Source organism: Bos indicus x Bos taurus, chromosome 24 (assembly GCF_003369695.1).
Source record: "Bos indicus x Bos taurus breed Angus x Brahman F1 hybrid chromosome 24, Bos_hybrid_MaternalHap_v2.0, whole genome shotgun sequence".
Lineage (NCBI taxonomy): Eukaryota > Metazoa > Chordata > Mammalia > Artiodactyla > Bovidae > Bos > Bos indicus x Bos taurus.
In genome coordinates, this window is record NC_040099.1 from 20,194,297 (window position 1) to 20,208,342 (window position 14,046).

Genomic DNA, 14,046 nt, shown 5'->3' on the forward strand with positions numbered 1-14,046 from the left:
GATGACAGAGGACGAGATGGTTGGATGCCATCACTGACTCAATTTGAACAAGCTTCGGGAGCTGGTGAAGGATAGGGAACCCTGGCATGCTATAGTCCATGGGGTTGCAAAGAGTCAGTCACGACTGAACAACAAGAACATTACCTTGATACCAAAACCAGACAAACAAAGTATGAAAAAATAAAACTACAGACCTCAGAAATATTGATGTAAATATTCTCAACAAAATATTAGTAAAAAGAAATTGTTAATGCACGTTACTTTGTTGACAAAGGTCCATCTAGTCAAAGCTATGGTTTTTCCAGTAGGCATGTATGGATGTGAGAGTTGGGCTATAAAGAAAGCTGAGTGCTGAAGAACTGATGCTTTTGAACTATGGTGTTGGAGAAAATGCTTGATAGTCCCTTGGACTGCAAGGAGATCAAACCAGCCCATTCTTAAGAAAATCAATCCTGAATATTCATTGGAAAGACTGATGCTGAAGCTGAAACTCCAATACTTTGGCCACCTGATGCGAAGAACTGACTCATTGGAAAAGATCCTGATGGTGGTAAAGATTGAAGACGTGAGAAGGGGATGACAGAGGATGAGATGGTTGGATAGCATCACCAACTCGATGGACATGAGTTGAGTAAGCTCTGGGAGTTGGCGATGGATAGGGAAGCCTGGTGTGCTGCAGTCCATGGTGTCGCAAAGAGTCAGACACGACTGAGTGACTGAACTGAACTGAATGCATAAAAAGTATTATACATTGTAACCCAGGAGATTTATTCCAGGGATATAAGGCTAGGTCAATATATATATATTAAAAAAAGCAGTCAATGCAATCCACTGTATTGGCAGGCTAAAAAAGAAAAATCAAACAACCATGTCAATTATCTCATAAAAGATACTTAACAAAATCCAGTGGTCATCATAAAAACTTCATGCAATCTAAAAGGAATAAAAATTAAAAATGAACTGTTACCAAAATTTAAAACTTTTGCTTTGTGAAAGATCCTTTTGAGATTGAAAAGAAAAGAGACTAGGAGAAATTACTTGCAAATCCACCTACCTATCTGAAAAAGGACTTAATATATTTCGAATATATAAAGGACTCTCAAAACTCAACAGGAAAACAATCCAAACAATCTAGTTAGACTATGGCAAGAGATACTAAAGAGACAGTTTACCCAAAAGAATGGACAGAGGGCAAACTAGCAAATGAAAGGATATTGAGTATCACCAGCCATAAGGAAAATGCAAACTAAGATGACAATGAAATGTCACTGCACACAGGCGCAGAACACATCAAATACAAATTTGTGACACAATCAAATGCTGACAAGGGTGTGGAGAAACAGTCTTTCTCATGTTACTGGTAGGAGAAGTATTTTAAACTAAACGAAAGTGAAAGTGAAGTTGCTCAGCTGTGTCCAACTTTTGTGACCCCATGGACTGTAGCCTACCACACTTCTCCGTCCTTGGGATTTTCCAGGCAAGAGTACTGGAGTGGGGTGCCATTTCCTTCTCCAGAGGATCTTCCCGACTCAGGGATTGAACCTGGGTCTCCCGTGTTGTAAACTAAATGAGTATAAGCTAAATATGATCTCTTATATGATTTAGCAATTATATTCCTAGTTCTCACTTGTAGACACAAAAAACTTAGGCCACACAAAAACTTGTATAAGAATGTACATGGAAGCTCTATTTGTAACTGAAAAAACTGAAAACAAGGAAACTGTCTCATAGACAAATGGTTAAACAAACCACGGTGCATCTATATCATGGACTAGTACTCAGAAATCAAAAGGTACAATATATGTAACAATCTAGATGGATCTCAGCATTATGCTGAATGAGAAAAGCCAATATCAAAATTTAACATTGTGTATAATTCCATTTATATACAATTCTCAAAATAACAATCTAGAAATAGACAACAGAATAGGAGTTCCGAGGGTTAGGGACCGGAGAAGGCAATGGCACCCCACTCCAGCACTCTTGCCTGGAAAATCCCATGGATGGAGGAGCCTGGTGGGCTGCAGTCCATGGGGTCGCAAAGAGTCGGACACGACTGAGCAACTTGACTCTTACTTTTCACTTTCATGCATTGGAGAGGGAAATGGCAACCCACTCCAGTGTTCTTCCCTGGAGAATCTCAGGGACAGGGGAGCCTGGTTGGCTGTCGTCTATGGGGTTGCACAGAATCGGACACGACTGAAGAGACTTAGCAGCAGCAGCAGCAGGGTTAGGGACAGGTTGGGGCAAAGAGTGACTCTAACAGCCCGGACCTCCCTGGTGGTCCAGTGGCTAAGACTCCATCATCCCAATGGAGGAGGCCCAGGTTTCATTTCTGGTCAGGAAACCAGAATGCCACAACCCAGAGTTTGCAGGCTGCAACAAAGAGTTCACATGCTGCAACTAAGGATGTCTCACGTCACAACAAAGATGGAAGATCTCCTGTGCCACAACTAAAGAGCCAGTGCAACCAACCAAATAAATAAATAACACATATTAAAAAACAGATGAGGACATAGTAATAATCTAATCGGGAAAATAACTGGAAAAAGAAAATACACATCTATATGTGTATTACTTTCTTATACTCCTAAAACTAACACACTGTTAATCAACCATGCTCCAATACAAAATTAAAAAACAAAAAAAAACAGCGTAGTACAAATGAAATCTTGGTGGTGCTGAAATAGTTCTGTGTTTTGACTGTGGAAGTGGTTACACAAATTCACACGTGATAAAATGACATAGAAACACACACACCTGTTGTATCAATGTTAATTTCCTAGCTTTGACAATATATTATGGTTGTATAAAATGTAGACGTTGGGAGAAACTGGATGATGGGCACATAGAATCTCTGTACTATTTTTGCAACTCCTATCAATATTGTAATTATTTAAAAATAAAAAGTTTTAAGAAATCTCTATACACAAAACTTGTTCAAAATTTGTGTTTCATAGTGCTTTCATCTAAGATAGGATGATCAAGAGAACAACAAGCAGTTTATTATCATTAAGGAGCATTACTTGAATATATAATGCTGTTCAAATGAACATGATGTCCAGCATAAAATTATCCATTTTCCCCAGCTAGACTGTGATCTCTTTAAAGTCTACATTTAATTCTTTTACCTATCTCAACTACCTAGAACCATTCCTCACATAACACAGACATTCAATAAATGTTTGTAGAATGAAGTTCTCAGGAGAAACTACACGTTAACTGGAGGATTGGAGATTGGGGTCATAAAATTGGAGCAACATTTCAGCCTTTGGTGACAATCCTGTCACAAGAGCCTTCATTTTCACTTACTTTAAAAGCCTCCAGGTTCAACAGTGAAGAATAAAATTGACCATAAAGGAAGAGAAAAAGGAAGATAACATTTGCTTCCTAGGGAAGTCAGTACTGCACTGGAGAAAACAAGGTGGACCTTTCAAAGACATTAGGATTTAAAAAATATTGAGCAGGATCCGAAAATGAAAGAAAATTAACTCCAAGAAGTAAAAGAAAATAACAGTAATATTAGGTGTGTAAGGATCAACATGTCTAAGAATGTGTACAAAGGGGAAAAGGTATGCTTGACCAAGGAGAAAATGGCAGGGATACACACACACACACACAGACACACACACACAGAGATACAACACACCCTTTCCTTGAAATTTACTTATAAAAAGACATAAATGCTATATTTTTTTATGTTTAAATACAATTGCATTGATCTATTGGTATTTGAAATTAAGATAACAAACTTTGACTCTGTATGTAAAACTATAATGAACACTACATGATATTAAATAGGGCTTTAGCTTTTGAAATATTGTTCTTAGGGAAAAATTGTCAGAGGAAGAGCAGTTTAAATGTGGGAAGGTGTATAATAATTGGCTATTGAACAGGTTATGCTTCATAATCAGAAAAGGTTGAATTTAGCAGGTTATCTTTGTTATATGGAATGATGACACCTAGTCACACGTAAGTCTTATTTTACATCCTAAAATCTTAAGTTTTTATTTAATGCTTAGTATTCTCTACAATGACATCAAATAGCAAAGTATTTTGTGTAATGGTAACATTGTTGAAAAATACTGTCTTTAGAATCCAGCCAAAACTACACCGGACAGGTGAGAAGTAGATACTCTAAGCTAACATTTTGGAAGACAAGGTAGTCTTTCAGTTCTTCCCCAAAAGACAGTGCAATTTATTTGGAAGTCATAGCTGCTATGCATCTTAAGCAAACCAAGATTCTGAGGAACTTCTGTTCCTACACATCTGTTACAGTAACACAGCTGTCATTTTATACTGTATTCTCCAAACTACAGGTACTGCTGAAATAAACAGGCAGAACTCACCAGTTATAGTCCAGTCGAGACTGATGAAGCTGCTGCTGTTTCAGGAGAAGTTTTGTCTCCTGCTGGGCCAACAGATGCTGAAGGCGCTCCTTTTCAATTTCCAGCTCCATTTTCTGAAGCATAAGTTGCTGCCTTCTATCTTCTGAGAGCTGCTTTCTGATATCATTTTCATTAGGTGGCAGTGCCCCGTGGCCATGCATCAGAGACGCCCAGGAAAGCCCACAGTACCTGCACGAGTCCAGGTGTGTCTTGGAATGCTGAGGGCCCATGTTTGTCGGATGGCTCTCGTAAACATGATCTGCATTTTCAGAAAGTCCATGGCCACAACACTGACCAGACGGAGGAGCCTGAAGGTGCTGGCATTCCTTCATCTTCAGTTCTTTGGGAGGGGCTTTCTCTGTAGGGACCGCGTCTACTAGTTTTTTCCCTGGGGATCTGTAATTAAATGTTCTGGTCTCTGAGGGCACCTTGCCCATATCCTCTTTGGAATAATGAAGGGTTGCTGGTTTCAAAGAATTATTCCTAAATTCTACAAGGGATTCCAAAGCTGAGTCCTGATTTGCAGACTTAGGCCTCTGCTTGGTTTGAGTGTTGATCTGTGGTTTGGGTACACTCAAGTAGGAACCATCCAGTTCCAAAGATGCAGATGGGAGAGTGCTTTTCCTATTGGATACCTAAAAGGAACCACAAGATCACTTGTCAAATAAGAGCACAATAGAGGGAGTTCTTTTGACTCTTCAGGAATCAGTGATACATGTTTACCAAGACAAAGCTGTGTTTTTATCTTCTTAATAAAGATAGTATTCATAACTAAACAGACATGTGCCACAAGGCTAAACTCATTTTCAAACAATCTACATTTCAGTAAATTCACAAGGATGAGAAAAAGAAAGTGTTGCCACTCACTGCTTAAGCAAGACTTTAGGAGTTGCAAATAAGGGTTACATAACATCAACTTTGAGAAGAAGAAAAACAGTAAATGTTAATATCTTAAAATGTTTAATTTTGAATACTAAGCCAAGAAATCCATTCAGCCACCTTAAATACCTTTTGATTGGCCATTACACAGCATGAGATTCGATGTAAAACATTTCACCTTATGCTGAATAGGATGTTAGTTACTGCTAGAAATTTGATGAGTTTTTATAAATATTTTTACAGTACACAGATAAAACCAACCACTTTCCACAAAATATGATTCTAATCAAAAGTAGTTATTTAAATACAAAACATTTAATTTCAGCTATAAACATAAGTGATTTCTCAATTAAGCTGTTCAAATGATTACAGTCTGATAGAAGTCAGGCGGAAAGGAAGCAGTTGCAAATTACCTTTGACAAGCCAATAGAATGAACTTTCCCAGCATTTTAGCCTCAAGCTTGTTCTACTCAGGAGAGCAAAACTTAGCTTTTAGCAGTGATGCTCAAACTTTAGCACGAATCAGAATCACCTGGAGGGATTGTTAAATGTGAATTGCTTGGTTTACTCCCTAGAGTTTCCAGTTCAGTAACTCTAGAGTAGAGCTGAAGAATGTGCTCCGTTAACAAGCTCCTGGGTGGTGCTGCCAACCTGGAACCAAACTCTAAGAACCACTGGTCTGTACCGTGGGCCATTAGCCTCCTCCTTTGTCCCTCCTATAAGGACCATTCTGATTACATCAGGCTTACCCATGGAATCCTGGATAATTTCATCATCTTAAGATCCTGAATGGCATGTGTAAAGTCTCTTGTCATACAGAGTCTCTGTGCCATATAAAGTGACATTCACAGTTTCCAGGCATTAGGACATGGACATATTTGGAAGGCCATTATTTGGTTTGCCACAACTTTTAAAATAAGAACTAATTCATAAACAGTTGAGATGGTTATGTATCCTAGAGTTATAGGAAGAATGAATAATCGAGATCCCTAGCAGAGAGGGGGAAAAAAAATCCCACTAATTTATTTTGCAATAGTTGAAAATGAAGAACTGATTGGTAAAAAGTATCAACTAACAGATATATGGCAATACAATGCTTACTAGCCTATAATAAAAGAGGGCTAGTACAATGACTCAAGATTTCAAGTGAAGTTCTAAAACAATGTTAAAGGAGTTCTGTTTAAATGAGAATCAGCCACATATGTGGAGATGACCTGGATCTCTTCATAGAAGGCATGCAATCTTGTGTACTGAGCAGATGACAAACTACATAAATGGAACTAGTTTGGGTGCAAAATTTATGATGAACTACCTCATAAAAAATTAACCTTATTTTACACCTAAGGAAGAACTCTAGTCCACATTAATCTCCCCTATTCTGAACTTCCATAGCACTTATTGTCAACAGAAATGTTTACCATCTGCTATTCTGTGTGATAAACTGACTTTTTAAAGGTTATACTTTTAAAATGACAGATAAATGCTTTGAGTCCAGAAACATAAATCAACTATTTTACATCATCATATATTTTCTAATCCATGTATCATTAATATAACTGTAGATACCATGTATGTAGTATTTTTTATTCACATTTTTGTTACTTAACATTATTTACATATGTGCATTGTTAGGTACTAACGAAGCTTATACTTACTTTAATGTCAGGTATTTGGAAGATTTCTAAAACAAAATTTTTTTGTAGTTAGCTTCTGTGTTTTTGAGAGGCACTTCAACGTAAACATTTCCATGCGTGCTTTGCTCAAAGAGAACACTGCTTTGCCAATTACCTGCTAGGGAGCTGTGCATATTGCTAAGCAGAATTCTAAGACGGTCTCCAAGATTTCCATCATCTTGTTGTCCCCACCCTGTATTATCTACTCGCCTTGAGCAGGGTAGAACTTGTGAATATGATCAGTGATCAATCCTGTGGTTATGTCACGTACATGCCAAAATGGACTTTACATATATAAGTAAGGCTCCTTATCAGCTAACTCTGAATTAACAAAAAGGAAGATGATTTCACGTGGGTCAGACCTACTCAGCTAAGCCCTTTCATAGCAGGTCTGGTGTTCTCCCCAAGGTCAGTGATTCTCTTGCTGGTCTTGAAGAAATAAGCTATTGTGTTATGGGAGAGTTTTTTTGTTTTTTGGTAGATTTTATTGAACTATAGTTGATTTAAATGTGTGTTAATTTCTTCTGTACTACAAGAAGTGTACTTGTTGTACTATTTGTGTACTTGTGTACTATTTCTTCTGTGACTCATTTATGACAAAACATAATGGAAAAGAATATGAAAGTAAATACTCCCTTTCATATTCAGGATATTGAATATACTTTCCTGAGCTAGATGGTAGGAACTTGTTTTTGCCCATCCTATATGTAAGAGTTTGCCTCTGCTAACCCCAGACTCAGTCCTGAATACTCATTGGCCACCTGATGCTGGGTAAGATTGAAGGCAGGAGGAGAAGGGGATGACAGAGGATGAGATGGTTGGATGGCAACATGGACTTGATGGACATGAGTTTGAACAAGCTCCGGGAGTTGGTGAGGTCTGGCGTGGTGCAGTTCATGGGGTTGCAAAGAGTTGGACATGACTGAGTAACTGAACTGAGCTGAAGAGAATCCCAGACTCACAGGTAGAGAGAACAGACCTGTGGTTGCCAAGGGAGAACAGAGGTAGGGGAGTGAAGGAATGGGGGCTTGGGATTAGCAGAGGCAAACTATTATATACAGGGTGGGAGGGCTTATGGAGGGGCTCATATGGCAATGACTTCTGGAGCAGAAGGCAGTTTCCAGGCAACAGGGAGCAAGAAAACAAGGCATCTACCATACACATACAAGAAAATAAATTCTGTCAGAAACCTTGTGAATTTGGAAGAGGACCTAGAGCTCCCAGCTGAATACAGCCCAAATGACACCTTGACAGCACCCTTCTAAGACCCTGAGCATAGGATCCAACTAAGCTGTGCCAGACTCACAGACCCACAGAAACGATAAGACTGCAAATGTGTGCTGTTTTAAGCTGCTAAGTTTGTAGTAACTTGTTATACAGCAATAAAAAACTATATAGAATATTATTCAACTTGCCCAAGCCTCAGGTTCCTCAACAGTAAAATAAGGATTAAAAATAGCACCTACATCAAAACTGAACATTGTGGTGAGACAGATGAGCAGTTATCAAGAGTGTCTATCTATAAGGGTACTAATGTACAAAAGGAAACACAAACCTATTTACCCAAACTTCTTTCAAGCAGAACCCTGTGGTGCATGTGTGTATGTGTGTGGGGGTTGAGATCACCCGAGGGCATGTTCAGTTACAACAGATTATCTCTAAATTGTCTTAAAAGAGAATGAGTTCAGTTATCAATCTTTATTTTGCTACAGTGAGGTTTTCAATAGGGCCAGAGTTGAACTTCTTGAGATAGTTGAGACGTCCTTCATCTTTCTCATTCATACAAAGGATGTCAGTCTTACACTAACATCTTGCATTGTCTCTTAGGGTGTTGTGATGATTAGATAATTTAAATATAAAGTGCTTTGGACAGTGATTAATATAAAGTTCATATTTTTAAAACGTTTCCTATGACCACTACTGTTATTATCACTGACTTCCCTGCCACAACAAATTTTGAAGGCATATCTATATCTATATGTGTAGCACTGGGGCTTGCACATAGCAAGTACATTCTCAATAACTCTGGGCTGACTTTATCAGCTTAGGAGAAAAATTCAAATTGGGTTACAGGTCACAGTAACTAAAGAAAAGAAAATTAGAATCCATGATTAGGCTGAATCATGAGCTGCTAAGGAAGAAGAGAAAAGAAATAAAACTTGCTGTTGGAATATGAATATAAGAAATTATTTTATTAGTAGAGTTGAAAAACACTGCCTCTGGAACACATGGAAGTCCCAGTGGGCCTAAATGAAACAGATGTATTTTTCTTTCTGCTTCATGCTTTCTATATATTTACAAATATAACTTCTCTTAACTAAGGTTTAAACTAACAATAAATCCCAAACTGCTGTCTCTAGCATATGGGTTTTATATGAATTTTTCAGATATATAACACTAACTTAAAAACCATTAGATTTTTTTTAAATGAAGGCATAACATGTATAATAAAATGCACAGATCTTTACTTGCATTTACCCATGTAATCATCACCCAGATCAAATTGTAGAACAATTCCAATATCCTAGAAAGTTCCTTTGTGTGCTTTCTAGTCAATATCACATCCTCACACTCCCAGGAGGAACCATATTCTGACTCTTACGATCACAGATTGGTTTTACCTAAGCTGAACTTCATACAAATGGAATCATGCTGCATGCTACTCTTTTGTACCTGGCTTCTTAAGCTCAACATAATATTTGAGTATCTTCTATGTTGCTTTGTATATCAATAGCTTATTCTTTTCTCATTTCTGCATAGTACTTCATTGTATGAATTAAGCAAAATTTGTTTACCCATTCTTTTTACTGGATTAGGTTTTTACCAGTCTAGGACTATTAAAAATAAAGCCTCTATGAATATTCTCATACAATATTCTCTCTTTTTTGAAGTCATGTGGCACATATTTAACTCTGTTAGAAATAGCCAGTAAGTTTTCTAAACTGATCATTCTGTTTCACACCCCCATCAGGAAATTAAGAGAGTTGCACTTACTTCACATTCACAGTAATACTTGCTAGTGTGTTTCATTTTTAGTCTATCTGGTGTATGTGTACTGAAATATCATAATGGCTTTATTTTCCATTTCCCTGATATGTAATGATATTAAAGAACATATGCTTGCCGGTCATTTGGATATTTTCTTTCATGAAGTTATTGTTGAAACCAATATATTTAATAATTCAAAGTAATTCTTAAAGGACTGAAAATAAATGAAAAATGAAGGTTGCAGAAGACAATTTCATGCAAACTATTTCTGATAAGCCTACTTAGCTCTAACAGATCACCTTCACTGACCACTAAATGCAGAACATGCTCCCAGAACACACTGTCACTCTGGCTGTTTTCAACCCAGAGTTTACCATATTCTATGTTAAATGTTTTACATATTTAACCTATTATTCTTAACAGCAATTTTATAAGGTATTAATTGGCATTTTACTGATGAGAAAATGAAGTTCAAGGAATCAACACAACTTTCCCAAGCTCATGTCAATACTCTACATCAGACATGGGACTATATCTCACTCCAAACCCTTAGACTTACTCCAAATACTTAACACATTACTTCCTGTTGTAGACTTTAAAAAATTTCTTTAGTATGAAATACCATAAACATAGAAGTACACAAAACAAATAAGATCAGCTTAGTGAATAATCACAAGGCAATGCCCAATGTAACTACCATCCTGCACACAGAAGATGACCCTTCTGTATGCAGAAGACCTCTGATGACCCTGAGCTATCACCACTTTCTACCTCTCTTGCCAAAACAGGGAATGATTATCTTGACTCTAATGAGAATTTCTCCTTTGCTTTAATACTTCTCTGCTGAAATACATAGTAGAGTTCAGTTGTACTTGGTTATTTCTGAAGTATAAATAAAACCATATGATATACATTCTTTTTTAACTTCTTTCACCCAGCATTATATATGGCAAGTTCATACATGGTGCTGCATGTGGCTATATTCCCATAGCTATATAGCAGGGGACGGCAAGTTTCTTCTGCGAAGGGTCAGACACTTAACAGCTATTCTAGAAAAACCCTACTTGTGGATACTGAAATTTGAATTTCATGTAATTTTCTCATTTCAAGAAATAGTATTTTTTCCTCTAACCATTTAAAAAGTTAAAACCATTCTTAGCTTGTGAGTTGTATGAAACAATGCAGTTGGCTAGATCTGGCAAACCATGGTTTGCCAACTGAACTTGATAATTATGTTGAGTGCTCTTCCAATTAAAGGAGTCTATGAATATCCTAGGATATGCTCAAAACTAAACAAACTGAACAATATGACTTGGAACATGCTATCTATTTATATGTTTTCTGTGTGATGAAAATGAGTTGGATTGACTGCTTAATCAGAAATAAACAGGGACTTCCCTGGTGGTCCAGCAGTTAAGAATCCACCTGCCAATGCAGGGGACACGGGTTCAATCCCTGATCTGGGAAGATCCCATGTGCTGTGGAACAACTAAGCCTGTGTGCCACAACTCCTTAGCCTGCCATTACTTGAAGCCCAAGTGCTCTGGAGCCTGTGAGTTGCAATCACTGAAGCCTGAGTGCCTACAGCCTGTGCTCAGCAACAAAAGAAGCCACAACAATGGTAAACTCGTGCAGCAGTGAAGACTCAGCACAGCCAATAATTAAATAAAATTATAAAAAGAGAAAAAAATGGAATGATATTTAGCAGAAAAGCATGTAGAAGAATATACTTGCGAAAAACACATCGTATAAATTAAAAAAAAAAGTTTAGACAAAAAATGATCTATGGAAAACAGTAAGTTCAAAACAGTAGCATATTAGGATTTGTCTTATACAAAATGTACCACAATCTTGGCTACATCTTTAGACTCTAGATGTGGCAGAAATGAAGCCAATAAAATCTTTGACAAGGCATGCTGTGGGATTCACAGCACAAAAGAAGGATGAGGAGAAAATGCTGGCAACACTTGGCTTACAACAGAGTAGAAGCATAATGTGCCTTAACTTGGGTAGACACTAGTCAATGACTAGATAAAAAAAAAAAAAAAAAAACACCAATGAGAAAAGTATAAGGTTTAAAAAAAGTGTGAGAGACTTATATGAGATACTAAGAATTTTCTGATACTGAAGGTTGGTAAATTTCTGAATTGCGTTTTCTGAATCTTTATGATCCCTTTTTAAAATGTGACAGATATTTTTTAAGGACTTCATAGGAAATAAAGGACTTTTTTTCACAAACATGTATGATATGACCTTGTATACATGCATGAAAGCACAAATAGGTCTGTTGTACATATATGAACATACACATTCCTAGGATAATCTAGGGCTTTCCTGTGTTCTCACAAAATACAAAATAAAAACCACAGTATTATGAAAATAGCATCAACAAGTAAACAGTCATGTTTTATAAATATGCACAAATAATTTTTACGGGCTCAGCCAATCTTTGCTATTAGCCATAAGGAGAGAGGCAAACTAAACTGCAATAATTATTTCCTGCAACAGGTTGTTATTTACTTTGCATAATTAGGAAGAAATTACTTAGAATGCATTTATGAGTTGTTAACCACAGGATTAGCCAAAAGTACCAACAGATCTTATTGGTATTCATTTCTCTAAAGGTAAATAATAATTTACTATCCTAGCAAACACCCTATTAACAAACCTCACATTCTCACTGATGGCCTTATAAGAATAAAAATCATTTTATAACTTCAGAATTTCCCTCTTTGCTCTTCATTTTATGATGAAATTGCTCTTCATTTTATGATGAAATCAGAAATCCAGAAGCTAAATATTTCTAAACCTAAACTACTGTGTGAGGGGCAGGTCAATGTATTATCCAGAACATTTGGAGTTAATATGGAATAAGGCACAGAACAACATTCTGCATTTTTAGTGAGCTTATAAGAACCAGTTGTCAAGCTGACAGAAGCTACATAATGCAACAGCTGCACTGTATGGTTTGCCAAAGTCTCATCCCAAATAAATGCTCCTTCTCCCCAGTGCAATTAACTCTCCTACACTGGCAGATCTGTTAGAAGATCATCAAGGTAGATTACCTTCTAGCATTATGAACTAAATACTTACAGGTGTTATATCATCAGTTATAACTTACAAACTTTTGCATTCAGCAAGACATCCAGGCAAATGAATCATCTAATTGATGAATTATTTATAAGAAATTCTCAGCATGCTCCTGGCGTCATCCATGGCCTTTTCCAGGTCATATGACACCAATTAGAGCTGAATTTTAAATTATTCAATAACCTGAACTCTCTTGTCATTTAACATATAGATATCAACGTAGTAAACAAGTTAAATCTAATGGGCCCTCGAGGTTTAAGTTTCTCCACTGCACAGCCGCTGAAGCTGCAGGCCATCAGTGGAAGAGAAAAATAACAGAATGCAGCAGTCAAACACATTTGCAAGGCTCTAATAACTTATTCTAGTTCCCATAGGGACTGTGGCACAACCTAGGATTATTGAATCTGAAAGACATTAAAGTCAATAATTATGAGATTTACAAGAATATAGGCTCACAAGATTGTACAAAAGACAAAACACTAGCAACGGATACCAAATGCTGTACCAATACTTAGGATACACCACGCGTTGTTCAGTCACGCAGTCGTGGCCACCTCTTTGCAGCTCCATGGACTGCAGCACTCCAGGCTTCCCTGGCCTTCACTGTCTACACCATGGGCCTGGCTAAATTTTTAATAGTAATTATCAGACTCAGAAAAGGCTAAACCCCATACTCTTTAATCATTACTGTAGTTTTTGAAAGCTGGCATGTGTTGACTTGCTATAAAAACGAACAGAGAGCACAGAATAATTGACAGTATACTTGAGGTCAAAAGACCTCAATGAGAATTCCAGCACTTCTACTTAGGAGTTCTATTATTTTTGGCAAATCATTTTACATCTCTTAGGTAATTTTAAATGTTAATAAAATGGTTGAGTTTGATGATCTCTATAGTTTATGCCATCTTTAAGGGCTGAAAAACCCAAGGATTGGGTTGCTGTACTCCAAGGAAATGAAAGAAAAGGATAGATGAGAAATTGTACCAATAAGTACATGTTCACTTATCAACCAACAGACATACTACAAA

General features: G+C 37.1%; 1 protein-coding gene across 7 annotated transcripts in view; it reads right to left on the reverse strand.

Annotated features, from left to right (window-relative positions):
• Positions 1 to 14,046, reverse strand: part of KIAA1328 (KIAA1328 ortholog) — a 421,290-nt gene that overhangs the window by 156,951 nt on the left and 250,293 nt on the right. For all 7 annotated transcript variants that reach the window (XM_027526136.1, XM_027526135.1, XM_027526142.1 and 4 more), the window contains one exon: positions 4,350 to 5,023. In XM_027526136.1, coding sequence (XP_027381937.1) covers positions 4,350 to 5,023 — 674 coding nt within the window. The remainder of the gene's footprint in view (positions 1 to 4,349; positions 5,024 to 14,046) is intronic.